Source organism: Paroedura picta, chromosome 7, assembly GCF_049243985.1.
Source record: "Paroedura picta isolate Pp20150507F chromosome 7, Ppicta_v3.0, whole genome shotgun sequence".
NCBI lineage: Eukaryota > Metazoa > Chordata > Lepidosauria > Squamata > Gekkonidae > Paroedura > Paroedura picta.
Window position 1 is genome coordinate 81,336,648 of NC_135375.1, and position 9,319 is coordinate 81,345,966.

Consider the following 9,319-nt stretch of genomic DNA (forward strand, 5'->3'; position numbering starts at 1 on the left):
AATATCTGTTCTATAAAAGTAGTGGGAAGTTTCCTAGCTGCTTCCTTTTAAAGGGATGTGAATTGGATTTGAGAAGCAAGCCTCCTCTGCATTGGATAAGACATGCGTGTCTTTCGTCCTGTGCCCGTGTCTAAATATATATTGCAAGATGGAACTCCACCATCTGAAACTCCCTGTTAGACAGGGATGTTAATGAGGTTAAACGTTCCCCTTTTCAAATTGCCATTTTTGGGGCAGTACTTTAAAGGAAAATCAGGAGAGCCAATTTTAGCACAGATCCTGGGCTCACTGATTTATAGATGCTAACAGGATGTTGAGTAAGGCATAATTGAGCTTGGGTTAATCTTAGGAATCCCACATCAACCCTCAACCAAAACAATTATTTCAGGGTTCTCCCCCCTACATTACTATATTGAGAAAACCCCTCTGCCTTTCAATGTGTTTTAAACTGCTCCTGTAGAACTTTACCTGTTCTTCTCCCAAATCCTGCTGGATATTAGTAGGAAATGTGCAAGAGCGGCCAAAAATTGGTCTGGCGGAATCTCCCTGACCCAAGAGAGCAAAAGTTCTGGAGGAATCCTCTTTTAATCCTCTGTGCAGTCCTTCCTCCTAGTCTGCCCTAGTCCAGCCCTTCTTATAGTCACATGGGGTACAGGAGAAGGCCTTATTGGGAAGGTTCGGGGGGGAGGTTATCCTCCAGGGATCTGCACCTCAGGGATGCCCCCTGTAGGATATTTTGGGTTTGGCATTCCAGGCTCCAAACAGGGCTATATCTCACAGCTCAAAGTGTCCCCAGGCAGCAGGATGGAGTGGGGCTGCTCTTGTGGGGAACCATGAATCCAACAATGATTCAACAATGGCATACTCCCCCCTCTCCCTCAGCAGTGGTGTTCTGTGTGTTGCATGGTTGCCACAGAGAAATGCAACTTCAGTTTACCATCTTAACATGTTGACATTTATCATTTGTATTAATTTAAAGGAAGCCTGAGTAACTTTTTAAAATATGTCTTATTCAGAGGCCGATTTAAAGCGGCAGTAGGCATCCTTTCTGGAGTCACGACCTGCCTTGCCTTCATTAAGCCGGCCATCAATAACATCTCGCTGATGACGCTGGGCATTCCCTGCACTGTGCTGCTAATTGCAGAGCTGAGAAGGTGGGTCTCTGTCCTGTCTATGTCTGTCTTGGGCAAAGCGGTTCTGCTGATTGGAGATTTGCATTAGGAAGGCCTGGGCATGTGACATATACATTAGGGGATAACTGCATCACTTGTGGTATGTCAGATTTATTTTATTTTGCTGTGTAACCCATTTTGCCACTGAAGCAAGATGAAGTCATACAGCTAAGATGCACTCATAGACCAGCATTTTCCCTTTCAGAGGAGAACAAGATACTGAGAGCCAGCGTGGTATAGTGGTTAAGAGTGGCAGGTTCTAATCTGGCAAGCGGGGTTTGATTCTCCACTCCTCTTCCACATGCAGCCAGCTGGGTGACCTTGGGCTAATTGTAGCCCTGCTAGTGCTGTTCTGACGGAGCAGTCCTGCCAGATCTCTCTCAGTCTCACCTACCTCACAGGGGGTCTGTTGTAGGGAGAGGAAGAGAAGCCACTTTGAGACTCCTTCAAACCCAACTCTTCTTCTAAAAATGAAAGAGGACTCTTGTAGCACCTTAAATACTAACCAGTTTTTTTTTTTAATCTAGCATAATCTTTTGTGGGTTGAAGCCCAGATCATCCATTGCATGAGACAGATTCTAAACTGGGAAGGAGCTAGGCTCTAGTCTAGTCTATGGAAGGTTTTGCTAGAATAAAAACTTGCTTTTAAGGTGCCCAAAGATTGTTTTTTTTTTTAATTGCCACAACAAACCCTCCCCTGGATGGGCCAGACTAGCCTGATGTCATCAGATCTCGGAAGCCAAGTCAGATCAGCCCTGGTTAGTACTTGGATGGGAGACCACCAAGGGGATCGAGGGCTGCTCTGCAGTCAGGCAACAGCTACCCACCTCAGTTCTTCTCTTGTCGTGAAAACCCCACAGGGTCACCATAAGTTGTCCGCAGCTTGACAGCACGTTCTACCCCCATGACAAACTGATGTGGCTGCCTCTCTGGAACTAAGGGAGCCGCATCTAATGCAGATGAAGCTTTCCTGAGTGCAATGTCCTGGGACAGCAAGAAATGTGGGAGTGAGAATTGTCCACATTTCTTGGAATTGGGGCCTCTTTCAGAGCAGCACTCTAGACTCTGTTGTAGAATCTCCCCGCTTGTCTCTGCTTCTCAGCAACCATTGGGAGGAAGGGGGCCATCACGAGTCTGCCAGTTCCAAACTTTAGAAGGGGCGTGAAAGGAAAACACTTTTATTTCTCAACATTTTTGCGGGGAAATTGTCTTCCTGAGCTATTATGAATTGCCGACGGTTTGTGAGTGGAGTTGGGGGGAATTGAGGCTGAAATAGAATGCAACTTCCACAGTGTGGTTAGAAATCCAAACAGGGAGGACCACAAATCCCAGAGTGAGCCAGTTATGTGAAGTGGCAGCAGTGCGTGTCATGCAGTTCTAGTCATGCCAGGACAGTCCTTCTGCATCTTCACAGTTGAGGAGCCTAGGTGGTAGCTGCACTGGAAAGATAAGGACTTAAATTAGATCTGACAAAATGGCACTAAGGTGGTAAAAGTCAATGTAGTTTAGTCCAGGTTCATTTGAATGGTCAACAAATGTCTGGTATCAGCCGGCAATGCTTTATACAAGCAGATTGGTGGCTCTCCCAAGCAGTACCTTCTTATATGAAGAAAGTGCTGATCACTGGCAAGGCAAGAGGCATGCAATAAGCACATGGGAAGTTGACTGTGGCCTGCTTCAGACTTCCCTTGGACTGCTGTGGGTTCCATGGGTCTAGGGCTGTTCCCTGGTTAAGTTTGCAGGGGTCAAGGTCCATAGCTGTGTCAGTATCTACTATCATGGGTGGAAACTGCAGATCAAATTGGGACTGGGTACTGTCTGGAGCTGGTCCATCTCATGAACTGAGCATGACAAAGATCCCAACTGCTGAAAAGCATTCTCAGATCCTTTCCGAGTGAGTAGCATAGTGAACTCAAGTCCAAATGCAACACTTTTATCTAACGTGTCATATCATTCCTCTGTACTTTGCTTTACTTGATTTATTTGCTTAGGGAGGGTTAGCAGAGGGGAAAAAGATATTTTTTATATACTTTACACCTAGGCTTCTTACCTTCTCTGCAACACTCAGACTAAAAGACAAATGGATTTTGCCACAGGCAGTCAATTTTTAATGTTATCATAGTGCATTCTGAGCTTTTCTTTTTACAGCCCTTGGCATAATTGAATTAGTATAAAAACTAGATTTAAAGCCCATTTCATATTCAAATGAAATGGGCGCTAGATGTGAAAGGGGAACCCCCCCCTCCGAATCCCCAAAGGGCCACCCCCCCACCCGTGGCTCTCTGGAGCCTTCTCCCGGCCTCTGGAGCGGCCTTGCCGCATCAGCGCCGCGGCGAGGCCGCTCCGGCGGCCGGGAGAAGGCGGCGCGGCCCAGTCCCCACCCATGGCTGTCTTGTTCAGCCGGCCAGATTCCCTGGCCGGGTGAAGCAGCCAATGGGGAGCCGCGCTTTGCGCGGCTCCCCATTGGCTGCTTGGGCCGGGATGGACACTTGGAGGAGCCAATCAGGAGCCGCTTTGCGGCTCCTGATTGCCCCCTCCGAGTATTTATCCCAGACAGGGCCCGCCCTAACTCCTCCCACACAGCCCTTACTCCTTTATTCAGTCCGCGGCACTCTGCGCCGCGGGGCTGTTTAAAGATGGTTAAAGTAATGAGTTGTGCTGGATTCAGAATTCATCAGAATCTATGCATTTTGTTTGCTCTCCGGTCTCCACTACATACTGTAGAGCGGGGGTCACCAACCCCCGGTACACGGTCCGGTGCCGGGCCGCAAAGGTCACGGTACCGGGCTGCCGGCAGCCGCACCTGCCTCCCCCCGCCCACAGCGAGAAGGAAGGGAAGAGACAGGCGCAGCCGCTGGCAACGCAAACGCGCACAGGTGCAGTTGCCGCGCAGGCGCGTTAACGCCCCTGGTGGTGAAACCGCGCATGTGCGCAGTTGCTGCGCGTGCGTGTTAGCGCCACCTAGTGGCGAAACGCGCATGCGCGGCAATTGCTCGTGCGCATTTGTGTAGCACCCGGGCCGTCGGCTCTCCCCTCACCCCGGAGGTGGTCCCTGACCTGAGAAAGGTTGGGGACCGCTACTGTAGAGGATAACGATGCTGCCCTGCCTTCTGAAGCTGCTGTAAAGGTGGCCAGGATTTGTAGTGCCTCTGGGGCCCTGGGGAACGTTTGATAGATGCACTTGTTACATAGGAGGGCCTTATCCATTGACTGTGGCCTTATCCATTGCACATCAACTGTGCAACAGAAACAGGTGAAACTTAAAAGGTTTAAATTCCACTAAATTTGGCCCTGAATGATCATCATATATTAAAAATAAAATACTATCGTCTTCCCTGTTGAATACAAATAATATTTTCAACAACCTGAAAAAATGTCTTCCTTTGGGTCACTGTATAGATTGTAAAGTTTGCCAGTCCTTGATTAGTCTTGTATTAATCTTCAGACCATTTTATTTATTTAGTGTGCCACCACCCTCTGTAATTATTTCCCTTCCCTTTCCCGCCCTGCTTTTTGTTTTTAGGTGCGATAATCTGCGAGTGTTCAAGTTGGGGCTCTTCTCTGGCCTTTGGTGGGCGTTGGCACTTTCCTGCTGGATCAGCGACAAAGTATTTTGCGAGATCTGGTCTTCATTTAACTTCCCCTATTTGCACTGTGTCTGGTGAGTCTAGTGTGCGGGTTTCCATGAGTGCTCATATTCTCAGTATTTGCCTGGGTCGTGTCACTAAGCCAGCCTTCCTCACCCTTTTTACCATTGAGAACCCCCAGAAACATTCTTCAGGCTTTGAGAAACCCCAGAAGTGGCCTAACCGTGTAGAATATGGTTGTACCCGCCCACCCGAGGCCCCTCCCCTCCCCACCCCCTCCAGGCCCATCCGCCCATTTTGGGAGGGGTGGTGGGTTAACATGACCACATATGGGCATATAACTCGAAAAATATTTAGCACATAAAAAAAAATATATTAAAAATTAATTCCACCTATTCAGGAAACCCTTCTAGGACCCTCAGAAAACCCCAGGGTTTCATGAAACCCTGGCTAAGAAAGCCTGGACTAAACAGAAACTCCAGTCAATGTGGACACTAATTTTCTCATAACGAAAATGTAAACAGGAATGAAAGTAATGGTGATAAAATCTGTTCCATTGCTTTGGTGCTGGACAGGAATTTCCAGAGACTTTGTGTGAGAGCACTTGAGGTTCCAGCCTCAGTCTCTCCCTCTCTGGTGTTGCCACTTCATGCAGCTGTGTTTGCTTGACCCTGCACATGGCTACTGACAGACAAAGGGGATGCTGGAGGGGAAGATGGATCAAATGTCTGACGCTGCATAACTTGGGCTGTCTTAGACACACACAACTTCAGCAGTGAGAATGAAGTGGGAGAGCACTTGCACTGCATTTTGTACATATGTATTCCGGACAGCTCTAAGCAGAGTTACACCCTTCTAAGTCCATTGAAGCCAGTGGGTCTTCCCTCCATTCAGAAGCCACTTGAGACTTCCCTTCCTTGGTTGGGTTCTGCACATGCTCCCTGCAGAGAGAGCGAGAGCAAACTGGCTGATTCCAGGGATGTAACCTGGGGCCTTTCTTCCCCTTCTTACAGAGGATGTTTTTGTTATGGTTCAGAAAGTAAATGTCATTGGTTTTGTTTGCAAATCAGGCTGCAGGCAAAATCAAGTGTCTGAACATGCATGTGTAAGTGAATTAAAAATCCATTTAAATGGAAAATTAGCTGTCTCTCACCCATTTGGGAAACCCTTCCAGGGTCATCAAGAAACTACAGGGTTTCATGAAGCCCTGGTTGAGAAAGCCTGGATTAGACACGATCTGTTTGTCAAAGGGACTGTGAGGGAAATGAGCCCTGATCTCCAGATGTGTCTATATGTAGCCTTATGGCACATTCATATTTTAGCATCCAAGAAATAGGAGATACTGCCCTGGTGTTCTTGGGATTTCACAGCGACACATAAGCACGCATCTGTCCATGCATACAGGTCTTACATCCAAGTTCGTAGTGAGGGTTTTTATTCGTTACATTTTAATTCTGAACTTATTTATTTATTGCATTTCTGTATTACCCCTCCCTCTTGGGTCCAGGGTTATTTACGACATCCACAATAATCAAAGTCATAATCATACACCCATTTGTTACAATGACTAAAATTTGTACAGTTATAGAATTCTAGATTATGGTTTCTAGGTTACAGAAATTCCAGGTTATAGTTCTGCATTCCATCTTCTCCCAGACCCTGCATGTTAAGTTTGGCTGAGTGACAGGCCCAAGGGGAACTCCAAGACTAATAGTCCTTTGGAAGAAGGCCTCTGTTGGGCAGTGTGCTCACCTTACCCTTTGTTCCTCTCTTCTTGTAGGCACATCCTCATCTGCCTTGCCTCTTACCTGGGCTGTGTCTGTTTTGCCTATTTCGACGCTGTCTCAGAGATCCCCGAACAAGGCCCTGTCATAAAGTTCTGGCCCAGTGAGAGGTGGGCATTCATCGGGGTTCCCTATGTCACCCTTCTCTGTGCTCACAAGAAATCGCCGCTGAAGATCACATGAAGCTTCGTGTGCAGAGAAGAGGCCACGGAACGAGTGCTTACTATTTTTCTCTCCCTCTGGAAACCCCTGTGATTCTGTAGAGGGGGAGCCACAAGGACCGTTTCCTGTTTCTAACTTAAGCACAGGAGGCATGCAGGAAGTTTTGGAGGAGGCGGCAAGAGGTCTGTGTTGTGGAACCTGGGGATTCAAATCCCCCTTTTGTTTGGGTGGCTGTGGAGCTTCTACATTTAGAATCTGAATTCCTGACATGGAATTCTTAGGATGCTGTACACAGAAGCAGACTGGATGAGAAAAGCAGGGCTGCTGCCAAAACCAGCAGCCTCGTGTCATTGCCTCCTCCTCTCTTGACATGACATGACAGAACACTTGGACTTCACATTGGATCACTGAGCTTTTTGATTCCCCCCCCCCCCCCATCCTTCCTGGAGTTACTTTCATGGTCTGCTCCTGGCAGTGGAGCTGCTTAAAACGTCCTGACATCACGTCAAACATCCCACCCTCTTGCCCCTGGTAGCACTTAGAAGAGGGGGGGAAAGGTTGCTGTTGTCTGCAGCAGACAGGCGGACCTGAGGATGTCAAACAGTGTTTCTGGGAGACTCTGAGGGTGAATTTAAACTTGCTGTTTTGGTGTGACTGAGAGATACGCTTGTGAGCTTCAGCTCCTATGGAAGAGTTTCAATATTGCCAGTTTGTGGTTACTTGCCTTTGACATATCTCTGTTTATGCTCACTGCATGACTACAAATTCTCTCTAACCTCCGGTTAGAAGTTCCTGGGGAAACCAGATAGAAACTCCTAACGAAGCTGATCCCATTCTCCGTCCAGTTACTTCTCTGCTTAGCTCGGAGATGTTGGGTGGCTGCCGGCAGCCAGGCTGCCACACGTCTACCCCGGTGGTGCAGTAAGCTCCCATTGCCCTTTGACCATTCGGTTACTCATTCGTCTATTGATCATTAGTCTATTGATCCCAGGGTTCCTGTGCCTTAAGCAGCAGCTTTATTTACAGACATTAGCCGGTGGTATAGCAGCTGGTCTCCAGGGCACAACGTATTGCCTGCAGAGTAAGCTGATTTGGGGAGTCTGAAGAGACAAAATGGCCTTTACTGTCCAGTCAGGAGGCTGGTTGACTGGACAAGATGGCTACCAAACGGCTAACCACTTGGTAAAAACTCTTGGAGGTGGGAACTGAAGTGGCTTTTCCTTAATTGCTTGGCTTCTGTTGTCCTTTCCCGGCTATTGCTGTTGTGTCCAGATCTTGAGAACTTGTGCTGTTTTGCTTGTTGTTGACAGTGATGATGCCGTCTTTACTCAGGAAGCTGATTGTGTACGTCTCTCCATGCCTTTCATACTTCTCAGTTGTTCCTCATTCTGGGCATGTCATTGAGGGCAGGGCTTCAATGTATCAGCGTTTTATACCCCTGGATTATACTTAGTGGTGGGTGGACAGGTAGAGACAGCAGGCTGGAGGCAGCAGGGTGGACTCCATATTCTGGACAACTCCTGAGCCCTATTCACCCAAATTTGGATGGTAACTTTTCTGCACATACACAGGGGATAATTGCTGACGATGCAAGTCTTTTGACAATGAGGCTTGGGGCGTAAACAGCGCTAAGCAAAAGAGGAAGGGCAAGGCAATAGAACAGGTGTGCTTTCTTCACCAGCATCAGAGCGGTCTTCCCATCCCATCAAAATTTATAATCCTTCAAATTCACAAAACCCATCAAAGTTTGGCCTGGCAGCTGGCTCTCAGGTCTTGGCCCTTACGATTTGGAGCTGTTTGTCAGCAAACCAGAACGTGTTTATTAGATGGTGATGAGTGAGAAAGCAACACCCCCTATGCCTTTGTACAGTATAATTATTATATAATTAATTAACAGATGAGCTTTGATTAAAAAACAACAACAACCCCCCCACCACCAGATCCCCCTCTCCACCCCCAAATGAAACAAGTGCCATTTAGTTGTGGTTCCTCTGTTTGCATGGAAGATCCTTATTGAGCCAAATGGTGTTAAGGAAGGCCGTCAAGATGCCGCCGTTCTCTTTGAAATGGCTGCAGGTGGTGTGAAGAGATAGACGATCAAGATCAGGGGTAGTCAAACTGCGGCCCTCCACATGTCCATGGACTACAATTCCCAGGAGCCCCTGCTAGTGAATGCTGGCAGGGGCACCTGGGAATTGTAGTCCATGGACATCTGGAGGGCCGCAGTTTGATTATCCCTGATCAAGATGATGCAACCAGTGATTAATCTGCATGAATGCTGAGGAGGGGAGAAGAGGCAATTCCCATTACTCTGCATTTAAACCCTTGGGTTTTTGCAAGCAGAGGGAGGGGAGTTAATTGTTATAATTGTTATAATGTTGTTATAAATACACATTTAGAGGGACATGGGGGCATTTTGCCCTCAAGTTCACAAGAGACTATAGTGAAGTTGTGAAAACTATCATAGCTTTCAAGGCAGCCAGATGTGAATCTCATGTGAATGAGGGATCTTCACAGATCATCTGATGCTTTAAAACATGTAACCAGAAGACACACTGACTCAGTGTACTGGCTCTTTGAGATTCTAGCTGCAGTTTATTGAATGAAAGAAAGC

At 47.5% G+C, this 9,319-nt stretch overlaps 1 protein-coding gene across 2 annotated transcripts in view; it reads left to right on the top strand.

Moving 5' to 3' along the window:
* Positions 1 to 8,856, top strand: part of ACER2 (alkaline ceramidase 2) — a 28,070-nt gene extending 19,214 nt beyond the window's left edge. For both annotated transcript variants that reach the window (XM_077345164.1, XM_077345163.1), the window contains exons 4-6: positions 1,017 to 1,154; positions 4,696 to 4,833; positions 6,540 to 8,856. In XM_077345164.1, coding sequence (XP_077201279.1) covers positions 1,017 to 1,154; positions 4,696 to 4,833; positions 6,540 to 6,726 — 463 coding nt within the window. In that variant the 3' untranslated portion in view covers positions 6,727 to 8,856. The remainder of the gene's footprint in view (positions 1 to 1,016; positions 1,155 to 4,695; positions 4,834 to 6,539) is intronic.
* Positions 8,857 to 9,319: the final 463 nt, after the last annotated feature.